The sequence below is a fragment of the Monodon monoceros genome, unplaced genomic scaffold, assembly GCF_005190385.1.
Source record: "Monodon monoceros isolate NGI ecotype Baffin Bay Population unplaced genomic scaffold, NGI_Narwhal_1 Super_Scaffold_3, whole genome shotgun sequence".
NCBI lineage: Eukaryota > Metazoa > Chordata > Mammalia > Artiodactyla > Monodontidae > Monodon > Monodon monoceros.
Window position 1 is genome coordinate 51,939,615 of NW_021703780.1, and position 22,134 is coordinate 51,961,748.

The 22,134-nt window shown below is 37.1% G+C and overlaps 1 protein-coding gene across 9 annotated transcripts in view; it reads right to left on the reverse strand.

The window, feature by feature from the left end:
• Positions 1–138: 138 nt before the first annotated feature.
• The window catches only part of CLASP2 (cytoplasmic linker associated protein 2), a 177,705-nt gene continuing 155,709 nt past the window's right edge, over positions 139–22,134 (reverse strand). For all 9 annotated transcript variants that reach the window (XM_029241792.1, XM_029241789.1, XM_029241791.1 and 6 more), the window contains 9 exons: positions 21,722–21,865; positions 20,288–20,394; positions 18,215–18,368; positions 14,822–15,050; positions 8,288–8,481; positions 7,659–7,787; positions 5,275–5,481; positions 4,087–4,203; positions 139–1,816 (listed from right to left, as the gene is read on the reverse strand). In XM_029241792.1, coding sequence (XP_029097625.1) covers positions 1,730–1,816; positions 4,087–4,203; positions 5,275–5,481; positions 7,659–7,787; positions 8,288–8,481; positions 14,822–15,050; positions 18,215–18,368; positions 20,288–20,394; positions 21,722–21,865 — 1,368 coding nt within the window. In that variant the 3' untranslated portion in view covers positions 139–1,729. The remainder of the gene's footprint in view (positions 1,817–4,086; positions 4,204–5,274; positions 5,482–7,658; positions 7,788–8,287; positions 8,482–14,821; positions 15,051–18,214; positions 18,369–20,287; positions 20,395–21,721; positions 21,866–22,134) is intronic.

Sequence of the window (22,134 nt, forward strand, 5' to 3'; positions counted from 1 at the left end):
TAAACATTTTTAAAAACCTAGTTATGAGTTAAGTGACTTGTCACACAGTGAGACGGAAAAACAACTGATATACATTGTTAATTTGTTCAAGTAATGTTATGTACAGTTTTATTGCCAGTATATGCACAACAGTAAGCATAGAACTATAAATACACAATGTAATTAACAGTAGAAAACAAAATTGTTACAGATAAAGGGGGGGATATAGAGAAACTATTTTCCTGCTGCTAGAACAAAAAGGAAGGAAGGTAAAAGCCTATCACAAATCATCCATTCAGAACTCTTGCCTTAAATTCTTTACATACATTTCTACATTTTTTTGATTAAACAAAGAAAGTACAGATAACTCTGTAACAAAAGCAAATTGCCTCCCTAATAGGTATTTGCCTTTCCAGTCAAATTCACTTTATGTTAGGATTTTTTAAAAAGTCAAGATGAGAAATCATTGGTATCCTGGTTCCAAATTACCAAATTTGCCTTCCACCAAAACTGGTAATTTTTGAAAGTTGGTTGCACATGAAAATAAGAGGTGTAGCAAAAGGTGATTAAAAAAATTTGTTAAAAAGTAACAGAAAATCACCCTTTTAATAGTTTTCCAAAAGACACTATAGGCAGCAGCTCAGTTAAAAGTATTAGCCCTGAAGAGGTAGAGAATTTGAGCCCATTATACAAAGATAATAACCTTGGCACCATCTTCTCTCTCATCAGGATCAATGTTTTCAAGTAAGACAATTTCATGGTAAAAGGAAACCAGGTTCCACCATTTAAAGAAAAGGTGCTGGTCGACTCCCATGTCTCAATAATTAGTTTGTTTATTAAATGAGAAACAGAAGACGGTCAAGGACACACATGCACTTGATTTTTTTTTTATGTTTCCATTATCAAGTTTATTCATAAGTGAATTTGATATTAATAAATAAAAAAAGCATCATTCACAACAAAGATAAACAAACCAAAAAACCCTGCAATGAAACCTTCTATTTTAATAAGTAACAGGAAAAACACAGGCTGATGATTTGGTACAGCTTTCTTAAGGGATCATAGAGGGGACATGGTTTTAAATAAAGATGGCAAGATCAACAACCAACAAAGGATATCAGCCTTACAGAACTGGCTGATTCTGTAACATTTCTTTGAGGTCTTAGTTTTAAACTACAGATCACCCCAAAGAAGTTGCAACTAATTAATGACGTGTATCACCATCACACCAACAGAGTCCAGCTGTAGTTCAGATTAGTCCTGCTTTATTTCACATCATTTCAATATTTCTAGCATAGGACATGATACGGAACAAAACTCAAAGTAGCAATAAAAATATTATTCTGCATTTGAATAAAGGCCAAAAAATGTTTTAGACTGTTAAACTTTTAAAGCTTTAAGCATTCCTGTTTAACCAGCATTTTAAAAAATGTATACAGTCATAACATTGGCAAAGGTTAATGGGAGGACAAAGAAGTAAAACATGTGAAATGATGAATTAGATTAAAAATTACTTTGTATTGACCAACTGATGTTAATACTGCTTCTTTTGAATTTGGAATAACTATCATAAAAGTTACATGCAGACTGAGGATAGCCCTCTGTTACAGAAAATACAAAACAAAACAAAAAACTAAAACTGGGAAACAATGGCAACTTCCAAAAGATGTATTTGAAAATTTCCTTTCATTGATGACGGTGGTCTGTCTGTCCTTTCTTTGAGAGACCTGGTTCACTTCCATCAGCTTCACTAACTTTGTCCAGAAACATCAGTAGTGGGATCAGCTCCTCCAGAACCCGTTTGTGCGCGTTTGATGTAAAGATTCAGTAGCTTCATCTGCAGATTCAAGCCAAACACGTCATTTGAGAAAGCTGCTCTCAATTACTGTAAGATGCTCATTAAAAAAAATTATACATATGTGAGCTTCAAAAGATATTTTAGACTGAGGGGTTATTATAACGCCCCAGTTACTGTTGATCATTAAGAATTTCAAAAAAAAAATTTTAAGTCTCAGTTTGTTCAGGACAGTATTCTAGCATGCCTTTTCAAAAAATGTTATAGTGATAACATACAAAACTTAGAAAAAGAAGTCACCATTAAGACAATAATGATAAACATTTGAGCAGTATGTGCTATACAATATACTGCCTTAAATTCTCTCTTTTTATCTTCACAACATTTTACAGATGAGGAAATCGAGATACGGGATGTGCCATCCCTGCCTAAGGTCATAGGGGTAGAGAGAAGTGGGCCAGGAGAGGCAATTAGGCACTTGATCTCCAGCACCAAAGATCTCAGACAACTACGTCACTGCTCTCCTAACAAGAATGTTTTTGATTTCTCTGTGTCATTTTGCAGTCTTTATTGTATGAGATCATATTTTTATAGTTTGGAATCAAAGCACATCCAATTCTGTTTTCTACTTTTTTTTCACCTAATGTCATTCTCAGATATTTTTCCTACCTACTGTCTTCACATGGCAACATTACTACTGGCTGCCTAGTATTCTGGTAAAGTGCTGAATTTTAATTCTTCTACAGACAAATCTGGATTATCAGGACCTAACTTAAATTTATGACAAAACTCTGGATACATTTTTCTCTGAAAACCACTTTGTTGTTCAAAGTTTGCTTTTTTAACATTCTCTTTGACCGAAGGGTTTTTAAACCTGGTGTCCACAAGATTCAGAGGCTCACTGAACGCTCCCCGCCCCCATGAAACTATGCGTAAAATTTATCTGTATGCATTTATTTTTCTTGGGATGAGATTATAGCTAAAGCTCAAAGTGGTCTGTAACACAGAAAAGGTTAAGAACCACTGCTTTCTCTTTCTTTCTTTCTTTCTTTCAGCCATGCCACACAGCATGTGGGATCTGAGTTCCCTGACCAGGGATCAAACCTGCGCCCCCTGCAGTGGAAGCACAGAGTGTTAACCACTGGACCTCCAAGGAAGTCCCTAGAACCACTGCTTTAATCTATCTATAACTTGTATAGGTATTTATTGTAAGGTATATACCTGAGCTCTTTTTCTTTCTATGTATTTTTTCTTCCCTTTGCTACTTAAAAAATAAATTTGATTATAGTAATGACAACTGTTAGGATTGGGGGAAACTTTTTATATGAAGGTGAGTGTCTTGCCAGTTAACTGGTTCATAAACCATAATTCAACAATCATAGTTTATCCTCACCCCTTAGAACAAATTTCAAGGTTTTGATAGTATCAAAGAAATGAAGAAAGCAAGACTGATTTTGTGTTTTTTTGCATCTTAAGGACTAATTGGAAAATTTACTTTAACATAACAAAGTTAAACATTTATTGTGATCATAATAAGAACAGAAAGAGGAAAAACAAATACTTGATTACCATAGTTCATAAAGGAAAATTTTTTTAATGTTCAATTGTTCCATATTTGGGGGCATATAAATCCATGGATATATAACTATTATTTATTCTTAATTAAACAGCCTTTGGGGGTAAGGATTTCGGAGTGGGAGTGAGGAGAGTCAGTTGGTGATCAATAAATAACCAGAAGCTGTAGGCATTTTTTTCACAGCAGTCTACCAACCACCCTACCAAACCGCTGACCTCACCTGAGTAACAGATGTGAAAGTACAAACAGCTAAACTGCAAACGGTAAGAGGAATAAGTTGGATTTGCAAAGCTTAATTAAAATCCGAATAACAAATTTACTCTTTTTATTTAAATTAATTAATTAATTTTTGGCTGCGCTGGGTCCCCGTTGCTGCACGCAGGCCTTCTCCAGTTGAGGCGAAAGGGGGCCACTCCTCGTTGCGGTTTGGGCTTGTCATTGCGGTGGCTTCTCTTGTTGTGGAGCATGGGCTCTAGGCACGCGGGCTTCAGTAGTTGTGGCACGCGGGCTCTAGAGTGCAGGACCAGCAGTTGTGGCACACGGGCTTAGCTGCTCCACAGCATGTGGGATCTTCCTGGACCAGGGCTCAAACCCATGTCCCCTGCATTGGCAGGCGGATTCTCAACCACTGCCCCACCAGGGAAGCCCCCAAATTTACTCTTTAACACACTCAAAGAACTAAATTTTGAAGAAGGACCCACAGCCACCATCTTTAGAACAGAGCAGCACTACTTACTTTACTGCCAGTGAGCTGACTGAGATGTGGTTTTAGTTCATCACCAATTACCGCATGAACAGCCACCAGGCAGAAGACACAAGCTTTCCGAACACTGCTCTCCGAATTATCATAACCCTGGGAAGAAAAGTCCTTGTTAGCACTCCTGTAGGATCTGAGGAAAGTACCATTCCACAGAGACAGAAGTGCAACTCAAAGAGGAGATCCCAAGTATGATGAGGAGACAGAGCTTTACTGACTGGACAAAGTTAATTTCTCACCTTTTCAGGCAGAGACATGCCCTTCCCTCCTCCACCTCCCCTTCGGCATCCCCACTCCACTGTCAGACTTCCTTATCGGGTTCTTTCTTACTTAGCTTGGAAAGCTGCAATCTTCTGACTCTGGGGCTGCCCCTCTGCCAATCCACCCTGCCAAAGTCTCTGAATTAACCTTCCTAAAGCATTCAGCTGTAGTGAATTCAACAGCTCCTCACTATTGAATAAAACCTAAACTCCTTGGCCTGGCAGTCAGGGTACTCCTGTAATCCAGGCTGAATTAATCTTAACATCTGGCCCATCCCTACCATTACTCTAAGTTATTCATCCAACAAACATTTATTCAGTACCCACTATATGTATGACACACACCTATTATGTATATTCTGTTCTTAGCACCAAAGCACAGATAAGAAAGGAAAAGATCTGGATCTTATCTTCAAGCACCTCACAATTAAGTAGTATTCGGCTTAGAACAGTCACAAAGGTAATACTATAGAAGCACAAAGAAATGAATGATTAACTCTCTTCAGGAGGGATCTTAATATACATACTATGTAATATTAGTCATTAAAATTACATTATAGAATATTATTTATTGGATGGAAAGAGTTCACAATCTATGATTAAGTTAAGCAAAGCATGTTACAAAATATGATTCCATTTTTTTAAAGTATTTATATGTATGGGTTTGTATGCATAGAAAAAAAACCACATTAAATGGTAAGTTACCATGCTAAATGGTAAGTTTTATGTTATGTATATTCTACCACACACACACACACACACAGCTAATTACAGAAAGTCTTTGCTCCGAACACCTAAGACAGCAGGAAGGCTTGGTCATGCCACTAGTGTTGCCTGGCAAGTGCCTAAAATAACCGAGTCCCAAATGTATCACACATAGCTTATTCCTCCAAGCTTTGCTGCTTACCTGTATTAGGCCTGGCATAATCTCTGGCAAAAGCAGGTTAAGGGTTTCCTTGGAAACTCTCTCTATCACTTTTGTTTGCATTTTGATTGCAGCCAGATTAATTGGGTAATCTGCAGTTTGGATGATGGGACAAAGCACTTTGATGCACTGCTCCGGACTGATTGAAGTGGCCAACACTGACGCAGCTTCCTCAGCAGATCTCACCACCTAAAACAAAGAGTTCAACATTTAGCAGGGAAGTAATTTTGTAAAACGTATACTGTGGCTTGGATGTATACATTTCATGAAATAAGTCCTAGGACGTGATATCTGGGATTTTCTTTGAAAACACTAAACAAACAAACATAAAAGGTGAGGGTACAGATAAAACAGGTTTGGCAAAACGTTGATAACTGTTGAAGCTAGACGATGGAAACATGGTGCTTTTTTACATCATTCTTCCTTCATTTGTGTTCTCTTAATGTTGGCTTGATTCAGTGATTAAAAGCAACTTTAACATGATATTGTGGTCTAGTTCTGCAGGGGAGTGGAGGCTCTGTCCACCTAGACTACACTGTGACTGGAGTCCTCTGCATCAGCCACGCTGAGACCCTGGTCATTGTTAGGACCCTCAACTCCAGGAGGGCTTGTGCCTTTTATCAAGTTATTAACAAAATAAAATAAAAATCATTTCATTAATATGTTATCAAGTTAACAGGCTATTTCCCCTACTGTTCATAATGATTTTCTTTCCTTCTATATTGGACTTGGGGCGGGTAAAACACTGGTTCTGCAATCAAGAGAAGAAACAATTATCTATATTTTTATTGGAAGCTGTAATCTCTAAAGATGGTCTTGAAAACATGTAAAAATTATTGCTTTTGCTGCTACTTTGGTATTGTCTCATTTGTGCTCTCAATCTGTGAGAGGTACTTATAAAGGTATAGTGGAAAATACACTGCAAGTCAGAAGACCTAGAGCTAATTTCAGCTCTAACAGCTTAAGAATGTCAATTTTATCTTTGGTAAAAACTGGTATGCTACAAGGCCTTATTTAGGTCAGAAGGTGGATAACTAAAGTACAAATATTACATAGTTTTTTTAAGCCTTCAGCAAGATGCTACAGATGTACCACTACTAAACACCAAGTGGATTTTTTAAAAAATCGGATTAAAAATCCAGGTAGATTTAAATCTTATGGCTCACTCTCCTATAAGATTCACAGTCACAGCTTCTGAAAAGTGAATTACCCAGAGGGTTTCGATTTTTTTCATATCCTCACCAACATTTCTTATTATCGTTCTTCATCATGTGTGTGAAGTGTGGTATTTCAGTGTGGTTTTAGCTGCATTTCCCTAAAGATTAATGAGGGTGAGAATCCTTTTATGTGCTTATTGGCCATTTGTATATCTTCTTTGAAGAAATGTCAACTCAGATCCTCTGCTCGTTGAAAAACTGAGTTATTTACCTTTTCATTGTTGAGTTATGAGAGTTCTTTATATATTATGGTGGTTAGTCCCTTAGACATGATTTGCAAAAATTTTCTCCTATGTTATGGGTTGTCTTTTCACTTTCCTGAGAGCATCCTTTGAAGCACAGAAGTTTTAAATTTTGATAAAGTTCAATTTACCCTTTTTTTCCTTGTTGATTATTTCTGCTTTTGGTATTGTATCTAAGAAACTATTGCCTAACCCAAGGTAACAAAGATTCACACCTATGCTTTCTTCTGAGAGTTTTACAGTTTTAAATCTTATACTTAACTTTAATCTATTTTGTCTCACTGCTGTTTTAACTCTCTTTTTTTTGACTTGTCTTTTGCTTATGTATTGCTCTAATGCTTTCTCTTAGAGTTGCAGTCCCTATTTGAAACTTGCTTTTCTAATTATTTTAATAAAAGTCCTTATGATTATCTCATCTCACTGGTTATCTCATCAGTGTCATTGGTCATGATGGGGATATCCTGACTATAATGTAACAAGACAGGTTTACAGGACTCTTTCAGGAAAGCTGTACTCATTGTTTTACTGAGTAACTTTTAACAGACATCTAGCTCCTATAGGCAATTTACCACTTTAAAATAACAATGATTCTTATCTTCATTAGTTATTTTAAAAAAACAAATTCTTATTGGTAAATGGAAAGTGAAGTTAAGATTGGTGAACTCTAAATGGAAATCTACAAGTGAATTATAGGAGACAATGAAATCATATAAATTATATCCTAGAGCTCACCTATTTTAGGTAAAAGGCCATGGTATCAATATAATTCGTTAAACAGAAAAGATTATATGTTTGCTTCTCAATCAGATACTACCTTGAACATTAAGAAAATGCTTGCTAAGAGTACTTTCAAACAACGTTTGTATGTTTCACGCAATAATATCAGAAGTACTGTCAGGTCACTTACCTCCTTATGAGGATCTTTATGTGCTTCCAGTGTTTTCATGACAGTCAGTTCTGCATAGTTTTTAAATCTTGCTGGTTGATGCCTTAGGATTTCTCTTAAAACCTTTAATGCCAAAGCCCTGATTGTAGGCTAAGAAGAAATATTTTAATGTTTTTAATATTTTGGGTTGTAGACGATCTTTATATTTTCCATTTCTGTAACTTAAGGGTCTTAATATGGGTTGGGGGAATTGCAGACAACTGCATAAAATATGCGGTATATTACACAATTAAGTTTTCACATCTCTAGTTGAAAACTAATACGTCTTAAAGAAACCAAGAACCACTACATTCTATTAAAAAGGAAGTTTTACTTTTGAACAACTAATTCAAATATGCAAAAAAAAAGAACTCTCCTATAAAAATTTTATCAGCAACCTTTCATTTTCCCTGTTGTCAACTGTTGAAAATCATTGAGCTGCTTGGTTGGGAAGAAAAAGTACTTTACAGTGAAAATTTCAGGCAGAAAGAAGCAGCAGAAAAGACTCATTTTCCCAATTTCCAAATCTGTGTAGCACTTGATTAATAGGCAATGACAGGCAATCCAAGACAGGAAAAACAGGCTATTGTTTACATATTCTGCCGTTTTACCTCTTTATCCCCAAGGGTTTCAAGCAATAAAAGTAATATTGTTTTGAAGTGTTCATCCCAAACACTGAAAGATTCTTCCTGTGTCAGTTTCATGAGTTCATAGAGGGCGATTTTTCTTTCTTCTACACGTTCATTATGGTTAGACAACTCCTTCAATAACTCTGCAACCAGGTCAGAATGGTCTAGGGAAAGATCTGTCATAAGGACATGATGTTAATTCTGTAACTTTATAGGTCAACTTTCACAAGTATGGGGATGACAACGTTATAACATCATGAACACAAACAGAAAGTTGCTTGTAAAAAAAAAACCCCAAAACAAAGAAAAATGACCAAGTAATATTCTTTTCCATTTGTCATTCCCAAAACCTCAATGCTAGTTTAAAACCATTTATAATAAAAATTCACAGGAGAATTGTATAATGAACCCCCACGTGCCCATCACCCAGATTTAAAAATTATTAAGATTTTACCATTCTTACATCATCTTTGTACCCCCCCCAACTTTTTTTCTGAAAAATTTTTAGCAAATCCCAAATGTATCATTTCATCCTTACACACTTCAGCATGCACTTCTATGTTGTCATGCCAGGAGGCTCACAGTGTCTGGGTACTCAATTTTCAGCGATACTAATAAATGATCACTGGATTTAACTGGTAACAACTTGAACCCACAATTGTAAAGTTCCCCGTCAACCTTTTAACTAATGATTTCACCCACTGATGTTGCTAAATCAATTATTTTATTAGGAGTTAAAAATGGGTTGGAATTCTTCTTTGAGAGTGAGTTTATCAACTAGAGATATTTTGATTGCCCTGAAATACTGCTTGATAGAAAAGGCAGAATACCTAATATGTTTCCCTTGAAATTTCTAAGTCAAGAGTTGGGTCCAGTGGTTATCAAGGAGTTTTCATTTGTTTTTGCTTTCTTTTTTTAAAGTATAATTATGAACTCATGAATTTTATGAATGTTAAAGGACACATTATTTTTCAAAGTCATGAGATAATGCTTTGAGAAATCTTTGTAGGAAAGACAGTTAAATCCAAAAGTTCACATTAGAACATTAAAAAATACCAGAGCTCTTCCTAAATTCTTTTGATGATAAAATACATGATAAATTCAGGTTTGAGGGACTTGGGCAGGCATTTGCTTGAGCTTGTGCCATAGATTCTTTTCCCTTCTAACTCATTCTCTGGAATAAAATAATCACAGAACATGGTGCCTGAGCCTAGAAGGTACACCTGGGGTCACTCCCTCTCCCAAGTCTCCAGGAAAGACAGCTAACACTGTGGAGCTGTATTCTCCATGGCTTCACTTGGCATGAGTATGCTGGCCTTTTGGAGAGGGTTGCTGCCTACAAAAGGAAATGCTCAAGAGGAAAGAGCACTTTTCCCAAAAATGAACTTTGAGGTTGTAGTTTGCCACATGGTTCACAACTGGTCCATAAAAACAGAAGCTACTGTGCCTCATCCTGCCAGCTGGTTAGCCACTGACCTAGGGATACCAATGGCCTGACATTATAGGTCTCAGGGAACCCACAACTACAAGTAGGGAAAGAAAAGTTATATTTCACTTAAGAGGATTCAGAAACCTGAGGAAAGGAAATCAAGCTGAACTACTAGAACATATGACTTCTACTGGAACAAAACTAACAGATGATAGGGAAGGGAAATTGAACCAAAATGTAATGATAATATTCACTGCCTATAAAAAAGGAAGTTTGTTAGGACAACTTTTGTGGAACTATAATAAGAGCACGAAGAACTTCTGGTCCCCAAACACTCATACACAGAGCACAAAATGTGATTACTGAATTTAAAAACTTGAGATAATCTGGAAAGAATGATCACTGAGGAGAACTAAAGTAGGGTTTTGGAAGATCAGGAAGAACCTCTGCAAAATGCAGAGCAAAACCATGAAAAATGAGAAATTTGAGTTCAAAGATCTTAACTTGGAGAATAAAAACTGTCTTATAATAATTTCATTTGTATAGACCAACATTAGAACAATACTCCTGGCTTAACAAGAACTACTGCAGCAGGATCAATACATCTGTATAAACCACTCAAAAATCACTCCTGTGAAGTTACATTATCAGACTTTCAAAGATGTCATAAAATCATTCTGATAAGAGTATATTTTATTTCAGCTGAATCAAGGGAAATCTCAAGAAAATGCTTTGTTTCAAAGGAACTCAGTTCTCCTCTTCATGAATATAGGCTTTGTAATTAGAAGATAATTAGAAATGACTTGTCATATAATGGTCTGGACAGATGACTGACAGGAAAATAACTTCTGCCAAAGAAAGCACATAAATTATTTGTTAAAAACTGAACTATTTATGTCATACAAACGAGATAAACCTAACGTACTGAATTAATTAAGATAAAGTATAATCAACTGTATTTCCTCTTCTGACACATAGAAGCATTGTTGTTCTGTGAAAAGAACACAGGCTCTGGAGTCTCACCAAGCCTCTGCCCCTTAGCCTTTGTGTGATAGGAGCACACTCTCAATTATTGTGGAGGCTGGGTTTTCTTATCAGTAAAATGGGAAAACAGCACGTACTTCCTAGGGTCATGGTGAGGACCTGGGCCTGAAATGAGTCTCCCTTGAATAACAGTATCACCCTCACTAGAGGTAGTACATATTCTGGAATATTATAGTCCCTGGTAAACTTTACAAAGGTCATAATTAGAACTGGCCATTAGTGGGTTTGACTTGTTAGTTTTGATAAATGTATCACTAATGTGTGTATCTGTCTGTAATATGTACAGACACATCTGAGTAAGAGAGATACTTCATAAGTCTCAGAATTTTAAAACAAATTCCTACTTGAACAAAATAATTATCTCCCGCCAAAAGTTTTATATCTTAAAAACAAAATAAGGAGAAATTTTACTTGGGGGCAGGGCATAAAAGAAAAATTAAAACAGCAAAATGGAGGTCAATACGTTAAAAAAGATAATGTCAGCAATGTTTACAATAAAATAATGTCAAATAAGGTCTTCCCCACCTCAAATTTAAAAAAGAAAATAGACAGTAAATGAAAACAATTGCTATATGAAGCTTGGAACAACTACTATTTTGGTGTAACTGAAGGCTTATCTATCTTCAAATGTTTCAGAAGTCAATCAAGTATTATGCTGTGAAGAAATAACGTTCTCAAGTTCAAAAATATTCTACCCAGTTAGGTTTCAGTTATATAATTTCCAAAGATATTTTCCTTCAACAAATGAGAAATATATGATCCTTAGTAAAGGAGAAGAGAATTAGACAATAAGGGGGTGATCTTGCTAAGTTGTCATAATTTTGGCTTTGTGGTACTTGTGATATATCAAGCCTCAACATGAGAAACTGGTAAAAACACAATTCCTCAATCTCATAAAATGAAGATATTTTTCCATTTATCAAAATTACAGGCCTGGGGACAGATTCCCAGGCAGAGTACGGAGGGTTTCCACACGTGAGAGCGGGAAAGATAGGGTTTCAGAGCTCAGCTAGAACAAGAAGCGTGTCCACATGTAGTGGCAACCAGGTGTGATGTGTCAGAGCCCAAGCAGAATGGCACTGAGGCCAAGGAAGTTGAGGGTGGAATGGTAGAGCCCAGCAGGGTGAGGAGTGCATCCGCGCAGGTGAGGAGGTGGTGGCAGGGATGGAGAACTGGCTGCACACAGGAGGATTGATAAAATAAGTAAGTATATTCAAGATAACGGAAGTCAGGTTTCTCACAGGGGGTTATTAATATGGAAAGGGAGAAACTAAAATTAACCTTATGGTGCTAGACTAGAATTGGAGTTATTGGTATAAACACATAGCTTTTGACAGATACAGCAATAGATATAAATCAGCGTGCATGTGTGTATACACACGTACGTGTGTACACAAACACACTCACTCCCTAGCTCTAGTCACTTAAGAGGTCTGGGGAGTAGTGATGTCCCACCAGCATTGAGTACACCTAGTGCCCAGACTTTAGTCTTTAAAGACCATTTTCTGTTAAAAGAAACCAAGGATCGATCCTTGGAGAAATGGTTGATTCCAGGACTGAAGCAAGGACGGTATAAGATTTTGCTGTGTCAGAATGTAAGAATGGGGACATGTTAAAAGGACCCAAAAGCCAGCTTGAATGGGATCCTGATGGTCAAATTAAGGACAATTTGAGCATCAAAATAAATAAAAACAGTTAAACATTATAGCCCATTGAATACAACAGGAAACTATGTGTCTGTACAGTTATAAATATTTATTTTTTTAAAATAAATAAAATTTAAGTTTAATGAGGAACAGGATATTTACAGTTTTAAAGTACCTCTCCACAAAACACTTATTAATTACAAAATGAGTAACTTCATAGTGGAGAAGCCAGTTAGCAGCACCATAATCAAGTGATCAAAATTACATCACCAATCTTGGGGCAAAGGGAAATCATGTGTTAGTTGAAAGATGCACTGACACTTCTGTGATACTGATGCCAAGAGTACAAAATCTGAATCCAATCATCAGAAACATCAGACAAACCTAAATTGAGGGAAATGCTACAAAATAACTGGTCTTTAACCATCAAAAGTGCCACGGTCATGAAAGCCAAGAAAAGACTGAACACTGAAGGAGACGTGATGATTAAATGCAACAGACATTCTGAACTGGATACTCCACTATAAGATATTATCGGGACAAGTGGAAAAACTCTAAGGATGGGTAGTTATTAATGTAGCACTGATAATTCCCTGACTTTGATGAATATATTGTAATTATGCAGGAGACTGTCTTTGTTTATAGAAAGTATGTCCTAAAGTATTTGAAGTGATGGAGCGTCAGTTTGGCAACTTACTCTCAGATGGTTCAAGAAAAAGTTCCTTCTACTGTACTCCCAACTTTTAAGCTTTTGACTATTTTGAAATAATACTTAAAAAAAAACCCCTACATATATATATATATACCTATATAGTGCATATATATGTGAGATATACATATATATAGCGGAGCCGAAGCAAGAAATGTCAGTTGTGACCTCTGTGCATAAATACTTTAAAACCCATTTAAATTAAGCTGCTAAAGCTAGGTCTCAATCACCAGGCTGTTGCTACTATGCAGGGTTCCAAGGGCACTTTGCTGCTAGGTCCAATTCATACACTTCTGTTATGCTGCTATCATGACTAAACCTCAACAGCATAGTCAACAATTTATGATAGATTAAAATACACCAAAGTGCATAATTGTGGCGATTTTATAGATTCTTATGTAATTTAGACAGTTTGGTATGTTGTCAGAATTTTGCCTTTGTGATATATGTGATACATTAAGTCTCTTAACATGACATGTTGGCCAAGATATGATTCATTGACCTCATTAGTAATCAAAGAAATTCAGAAGTGAAGATATTTTTCTATTCATCAAAATTAGAAAAGTTAAAAAATAATCTGATATCTAATTTCTCAGTCTTCCTAACAATTAAGGAAATGCTCATTAGGATGACCTATTTTATATCCATCACAATGACAAAAAATAAAAACACTTTAACATTCTGGGTTGGTGAGGAAATCAGTACTACTTAAACTGGCCAAGTGTTTTGAGTTGGTAATTGGTAGTAACTCTCAAAACAAACTTACAGATATCCCTTAATTGGGCAATTCTATCCCTAGAAATCTCTTAGAATTACCTGTATGTGTACATAAATTTTATGCAGAAATATGTTCACTGACAGCAACACTGAGGGAATAAAGGGAAAATCAGAAATTACCTAACTATGAAATCATGAGAGTGTTGAGGGGGAGACTTTCAAGTTTATTTACATAAAGTTATATATTACTATACATTACTTAGTTAAGAAAAGAATTAATGGATCATGTAATTTGTAGAGGAAAAGAATGTAACTCCTTACTATTAAAAATAAGTAAAACATTTACAGTGTTCTGTACTTTATAGTCAGTTCTTATACACCTTATCCAAACCTTACTGCATACTGTGATCAGAAGGGCAGGTAACATAGCATCTCCAACCTAGGGACAAGTGAGATTCAGGAAGGTCAACCAACTTCCCAGGTGATGCAGCATAGTGTCAGAGCTTAGACCTAAGCCAACTCCAAATCTTAATGGTAGCTTTTCCCATATTTGATTCTTGAATGTATCTTATTAAAGAGTTTATGACTTCACACTCAAAAGGCTATTGTAAAGAATGGGTATCCTTTCAAAGGGTTTTGTCATTCTGGTATAAAAATTATTAACTAAACAAAATGTGTCTAGAGATAGACTAAATTTATAAGCTACAACTGGTTTCAGTTGTTTCTGGGAGGTCACTGAGGTTTTCTTGATTTCAAGGATGATATTAGGATGATTAATCTGTCTCTTATTCAGGGTCAGAAAACCACCAAACCACTAGAGATGAGCTCCTAGAAGATGGGAGAGAACGTTCCCACCCCCAAAGATCCTTACTTTTTAGGGAGTTACAATAAAAGAGCATGCATATTTCATTTGCTTCGTTGATTATCAGTCCTCCAAAACACAGACAGTAGCAGCAGGACCCAGGACATACCATCAGGAAACTGGTCAGCATCATCATCAAACATGGCTTCCTTGAGGGCAGACTTATTGAAGGGACTGATGCTATCTGAGTAGTTATACGGATTATAGTCTCGAGAGCGTGGAGAGGAGTGAGCAGGCATCGAATGGAGCAATGAAGTTTTATTATCAAGGGCTGTTTGGCTTGAGTCAGTAGCATCACCTCCTGCTCTTGGGTCAGACATCCCAGGACCGCCACATGTCTATTAATGGGAAGGGGAAGGCAGAGCAAATTAACTCCTTTTTAAATCTCTTTGAAATTCTAAAAAGATATTTCCCTACTGCTTCAAAGGCTATTTTAAAAAGGTAACAATAACCAGCCAAAAAAAAATTAAGTAATGGAAATCAACATGATGAGTTAAAACTTACATGCAAAAAGTCACAGTTTTTTATAAAGAGATGTAAAGAAACCACAGCCATAAGGGCAAATAAGAACTGTAAAAGAATGCTGTCTCTCCTCCTAGAGAATGGACTTGAGGACAGGGGAGGGGGAAGCGTAAGCTGGGACAAAGTGAGAGAGTGGTAGTGTATATATTGACATATATACACTACCAAATGTAAGATAGAAAGCTAGTGGGAAGCAGTCACATAGCACAGGGAGATCAGCTCGGTGCTTTGTGACCAGCTAGAGGGGTGGGATAGGGAAGATGGGAGGGAGGGAGACGCAAGTGGGAAGAGATATGGGGATGTATGTATATGTATAACTGATTCACTTTGTTATAAGGCAGAAACTAACACACCATTGTAAAGCAATTATACTCCAATAAAAATGTTAAAAAAAAAGAATGCTGTCTCTAATGATTCCTATAGTTTCCTTGCCAGTGGCTTGATCAAGCAATATATACAATGTGACTAGCAACAGTTTCTCTATGCCAGTTAAAGATACAAAAGGACTTTCATTAGCAACACTTTCATTAGCAACACAGAACTAAAAGCTTAAGGTTGTAAATTATACAATGACAGTGTGTCCAACAAAGTATAAAAAAACCAAATTAAAAAAAGGCCTACTTAAGAAAAAATAAAAACGTCCCAAAAGGACTGCATAACTTTTGGAAGGATGCCTGATGGAGTTCGGGCACATTAACATACTTATCAAAATATCAATTGTGATCATCAATATCACCATTACCACCATCTACTGAGCAACTCTGTGCCAAGTCGTTAGCTAGGTGCTTCACAAATATCCTTTAAATATTTGCTGTGCGCCTTTTCCATGCTAGGTATTATTCTTGGCACTGGGGATATATTCTTGAACAAACGAGAGGATGCTGTCTATCCTCATGAAGTTTACATTCTAGTGGAAGGACAGAGACATTAAGAAAACATAATGAATAAGTAAAGTATGTGGTACAGTAGGAGGTAATTAGTGTATGGGAGGCAGTACAGTATTATAGGGATCATGAGTGCCAAGGTGGGAGAAAGGAGGCTGAAGATTAAATAGGGTGGTCACTGAGAAGCTACTGGAGCAAAGACTTGGAGGAAGTGAGGAAACTGGCCATGGCTATCTGCAGGAAGAATGTTTAAGGCAGAGGGAGTAGCCAAGACAAAGGCCCCGAGGCAAAAGCATGCCCAGCGCAGTGGTTAAGAATCTGCCTGCCACTGCAGGGGACACGGGTTCGATCCCTGGTCCGGGAAGATACCACATGCTGTGGAGCAACTAAGCCCATGTGCCACAACTACTGAGCCTGCGAGCCACAACTACTGAGCCCGCACACCACAACTACTGAAGCCCACGAGCTCTAGGGCCCGCGTGCTGCAACTACTGAAGCCTGCATGCTGCAACTACTGAAGCCCACGCGCCTAGAGCCCGTGCTCCACAACAAGAGAAGCCACTGCAGTGAGAAGCCGGTGCACCACACGAAGAGTAGTCCCCGCTCACCACAACTAGAGAAAGCCCGCATGCAGCAACAAAGACCCAACAGAGCAAAAAAAAAAACCATGCCCAGTAAGTTGAAGGAACAGCAAGGAAGCATGTAGCTAAAGCAGAGAAGAGTAGTAGGAGATGAGGCCAGAGAGGTAAAAAGGGAAAAAAGTCTACTGTATAGACTGTGGCTTATATTTTGAAGATGGAGTCAGCAGATTTCCTGCTGGACCGAGAAGGGAGGATGAGAAAAAGAGATGAGACGAGGACAACTGTTCTGTCCAAGGTTTTTGGCTGAGCAACTAGCATTGCTATCAACTGAGATGGGAAAGATCAGGAGTTCAAACAGGCAGCTGGATGTGTGAATCTGGAAATCAGGAGAGAGGTCTGGGCTGGATGGAGTCATATGATTTATTATATGCATAATAATTTTTAAGGTATGCAGTAATATCCCTGTTTTCCTTAGGAAGACATGGAGGCTTAGAAGTGATAATCTGACTAGTGAGTAAATGCCAAACTCACTTCTGCCAGAATCCACTACTTGGCCTCCTGACACTGTACCCTGCTATCACTGGGGAGAAAGTCTCAATTAAGCAGTGACTCTTACTAACCTGTTACTGGTACCATAGGCAGCTTTTGGGGTAGGGAACCTCAAATACGAGTGGTAAGCAGGTTTTTGGCATCCAGTTTACTAGGCTCATCTGCCATACAGGCACGGGGAGAAAAACAATAGCAGGAAGTCAGGAAGCAGAGCAGGGAGCCCTGTCGAGGTTTGCTGAAGCACTGCAATGTTCTATAATTTTGTAAACACTGAGAAACCACAGATTCCACAGGAAATGGTGGGATAGCTTGTTTTGAGAAAAGTCTAAGCTGTGAGAGAAAAGTCTAAGAAGAAGCAGAGTAAAAAAAACCCACTTTTTTGTATAATGGCGGGGTAACAAACTGAGCAATAATACTCACAAATGTCAGAAAGATGGGTCATAACATTCTTAACTGGAACCGCAGAAACTGATGAAACAATCACTATCACTACACTGAACAGGAATAAAAAAGGTTTAAACACCTTATTTTGTCCTACAAGAGCCACGTGATCTGGCCCATGTTCCCATACTGGCTTTCATCCTGGTTCTCAACTGTACAAAGCTTGCTCCCATCTAAATGTCTTCGCACTTGCTACTTCTTTTATGGAATTCTTCTCTCCTAGATCTTGTACGGCTTTATTTAGGTCTCAATGCAAATGTCATCTTCCCTTACAACTTAATCTAAAATAGATTCACTTTACATTCTAACCTAGAACTCCACAGTACTCATCTCTACCCAAAAATATACAAGGAACTTGAGGGCAGTGACTCTGCCCAAAACAGTGCCTGGCACATGGTAGATACTCAGTAAATACTGAGTAACTGACCCCTGGAAAATTATCTTTGAAAATGACAGAAAGCAAAGTTTAAAAATAAATCAAAAACTCTTAAAACACGTGCGATGTAATAATGTTCAAATACTCACTGAATCGCCTTCATCTTTTTTAGAATCCCTTTTCAATGGCTCATTCATATCTTCTTGACTGCGGAAGCTGAAATTCTGAATTGCTTCAGTGACACCTCTAAGAGAGCTATAAATATCTTCAGAATTCATATTTTCTGTGTCATAATCAAATGCACTATGAAAAAGACAACAATTAATTTTTATTTATCTGTAGTTTTAAAATACAAATATATTTGAGGAGACTACACGGGATATTTATAAAGACAGGGTTAGAGAATGTATATGCTCTAAAGCATAATTAGCAAAACGAAACCTGACAGATACAAATGGCTAAAGAACATGTCCCACTGATTGCCCATCAAGGGCAGCTTACAGTGACGCTAGAATGCACAGCCCTTAACAACTGGTTTGTCTTTTCACCTTCAAAAATGTTCTGACTAACCAGAGGCCAGCAAATTACGACCCCTGAAATCTTAGAATTTTTTTTACATTTTTAAATAGTTGAGAAAAAAATCAAAACAATAACATTTCATGACACAAGAAAATTACATAAAACCCAAATTTCAGTGTCCATAAATAAAATTTTGGAACATAGCAATGCTGATTTATTTAGCTATTATCTATGGCTATTTTCACACTACAGGAGCAGAGCTGAGTAGAGGTGACAAAGACTGCATTGCCTGCAAAGCCTAAAATATTTACCATATGGACCTTTACAGAGAATTTGCTAACCCCTGTGGTTAACTCACAATAATGGTACTGCTTAAAGAGGAGATAAATGTATTTTATATAAATCTGTAAGAAGGCTGAGAATTTTTTTTTTTTTTTTTTTGCAGTACGCGGGCCTCTCACTGCTGTGGCCTCTCCCACTGCGGAGCACAGGCTCCGGACACGCAGGCCCAGCGGCCATGGCCCACGGGCCCAGCCGCCCCGCGGCACACGGGATCCTCCCGGACTGGGGCACGAACCCGTGTCCCCTGCATCGGCAGGCGGACTCCCAACCGCTGCGCCACCAGGGAAGCCCGGCTGAGAATTTTTAACAGTGAACCTAAGTGTTACTGATCTGAATTCTATAATCAGATTCTAAAATTCAACTGAGTATGGAATTTAGCCATCAAAATTGTCACATATGTATAACATGGAAAAAACAGGCTACATGATAAGTTTGCAATTGGTCTGCAGTATAATGAAGCATCTTATAATTGTAATGAATATGATGAAGCATATGTTATGATATATGGTTAATAACAAAAATCAAGCTAGTAAGTACAAATATGACCCACTAGACAAACTGTTTTAATTTTTTATTTTATTTTATTTTACTTTTTTTTGGCTGCAAGGCTTGCAGGATATCTTAGTTCCCCCACAAGGGATTGAACCTGTGCCCCCTGCAGTAGAAGCGTGCAGTCCTAAGTACTGGAACGCCAGGGAATTCCCTAGGCAAAATTTTTTAAAAGGCCAGGAGATGGGAAAAATGTTAATCCATTAATGAGTTAAGAACTTCATCTGAAATATAGCCCATGCTTGAACTGCACAAGTGTGTGAAAATTTCACATGTCTTATTAAGGATCAATCTCACAGTCACATCTTTTCCTAACTATACATATTGCCATTTTATATTTAACCCTTCCCTATTTTTTTTTCTTTATTTTTACATTTTTGTCTATAAGGTTAATTTTTTCTTCTATTTTTAGAGGTGGCTGGCCAATATTAGATCTAAATATTCATCATTATAACTTGACCTCATCACTTATATTGAGTATTATAATTGAAAGACACAATTGGCAATTAATGGATTTATACAGCATATCTGAGAAACATAGCTATGCTATTTAATGCAACAAGCAGTAATTTCCAAAAGCTGTGTCCCTAAGTTTTCCTGTCACTTACAAAAAAGTTCCATACCCTATACATTATTATCCTCTAAAGGGTTAAGTTTTGGAATAAACAACATTTTTTGAATTTGCTAAGTTTCTATGTGTCTAAGACCTTTCAAGTTGAGTAGAAATCAACTGGAATTATATTAATGTCTGTTTTTCTAAGAATGGGGAATCTGCAAATACAAACCATGATGGAAAATAACCCTTTTATTACCTTGGAGATAAAGTATTCTGCGACGTGTTGGTAGGAGAAGTAAGAGGACTGGACCAGTTGGCTGGTGACCGTGGTGTTGGTCTTGTCAAAGGACTCCCCATGGAACCCTGATGGACGGAGTCAAATAAACATTAACATATGACAGGTAGTTCAACCAAAAGGCTCTTCAGGAAGCCATACAATCAAGATGTTGAACAGCATGAGAGAGCCATACTTATAGGTCATTATTTTAAATATTCATGTACTTATCTCTAGTTTCTGTGGGAAAAAACTTTCTTCCCATTCAGAAATCTAGCTCTTTAAGCCTTTTTATTGTTCTCCTCACACACTTCCTTCTCTCAAATATTACCACAATATCTTTTTCCTCAAAGATAAAACAAGATCCCAAATTAACAATTTTAAATTAGCTCCCTGCTCTGAGACAATTTTCCTTCCTCCAACCATTACGAATGCTCAAATTCTGTTCCCTCTTGAGTTTGATTTACAAATGAATTTTACAAAGACACCAAAGGAATAGAATCTGGTCATGTTAGTAATTTGCCTATCTCTTAAAATATAACGAAACAATACTTTCTCCTTTTATTTTTTAAAATTTTTTAATTTTTATTTTTTGGCCATACTGCACAGCTTGTGGGATCTTGGTTCTCTGACCAGGGATCGAACCCAGGCCCTCAGCAGTGGATGTGAAGAGTTCTCAACACTGGACCACCAGGGAATTCCCCCTTCTTTTAAAAAAACTGACTTTGGTCCCAAGAAATTGTTCTCAGATTGTTCTCCCCTTAGACATTATCTCAATCCTGCCATAAGTGCATCTACTTTCTCCTTTATCCGTTAGCAAAGGTATTGCTCTCTTTGTCTTTTTAAAACTTAAGTTCAATTCCTCAGGCATATTATGTAAATGGTTTGATACCATTTAAATATAACACTAATGTTTCATTTACTCAGATCTTACTTCTCCAAAACAAAATCCTGTGTTATCCAACCACCTATGGGCTGACAGGCCTGTTATTATTAAATGTGAACACACCCTTTAAAGCACTACCCTCCTCGGGACTTATTTGTTATTCCTGGAATAAGTCATCCTTTCTGGTCCTCAAATAAGGACTGGTTCATCTAAAGAGCATGTCCTAATTCTCATGGCTTGCAAAGCTGATGCCCTCATCTAAGTTCTGCTACATTTCACTTTCCTTGTTCATATCCTGGCCACCGTTCACCACCATCCTAATGTACACCAAATTATAATAGAAACATGATAGGCCTAAGAACTCTATTCTTTCCAGGAAAATATTAAATTCTGCCCAGAAAATGCTGCCCAATGCAGATACAAAAATTGTACATTAGGATCAAAGTTTACTTCATGTAAAAAAAACAAAAACAATTATTGTTAACCAGTCATCACATTATACAATGGCCAAGAAGATAACCGAAAAATACCTGGGTTCCATTGCCAGTGTTTCGAAGGTGATTATGAAGAAGTTTGGTAGCACCATCCTGAAAAGTTTTTGGTAAAGCTCCTAATAACATTGTAAACTCTGGGGTATTGAGTTCAAATAAGGAAATCAGGACTGACTGCGCTGCCTAGAAAAGAAAGACATACAAGAAGCATATGAATATATTTTGTTTACTCAAAGGAGACCATTTTCTTCACTCAACATTTCTGTTCAATAGTGCAAGGCCATCTTTCCTAGGGAAAAAGATGTTCTTATATGCTTTAAAATTTCTTTGCTGGAAGAATAAAATCAAAAACTATTTGACTTACCATTTATTTTTTGAACGTAAGACAGGAATATGTATAACAAAAAGTATAACAAATACGACCTAACAATCAATGGCAAAAGTCAACCAGA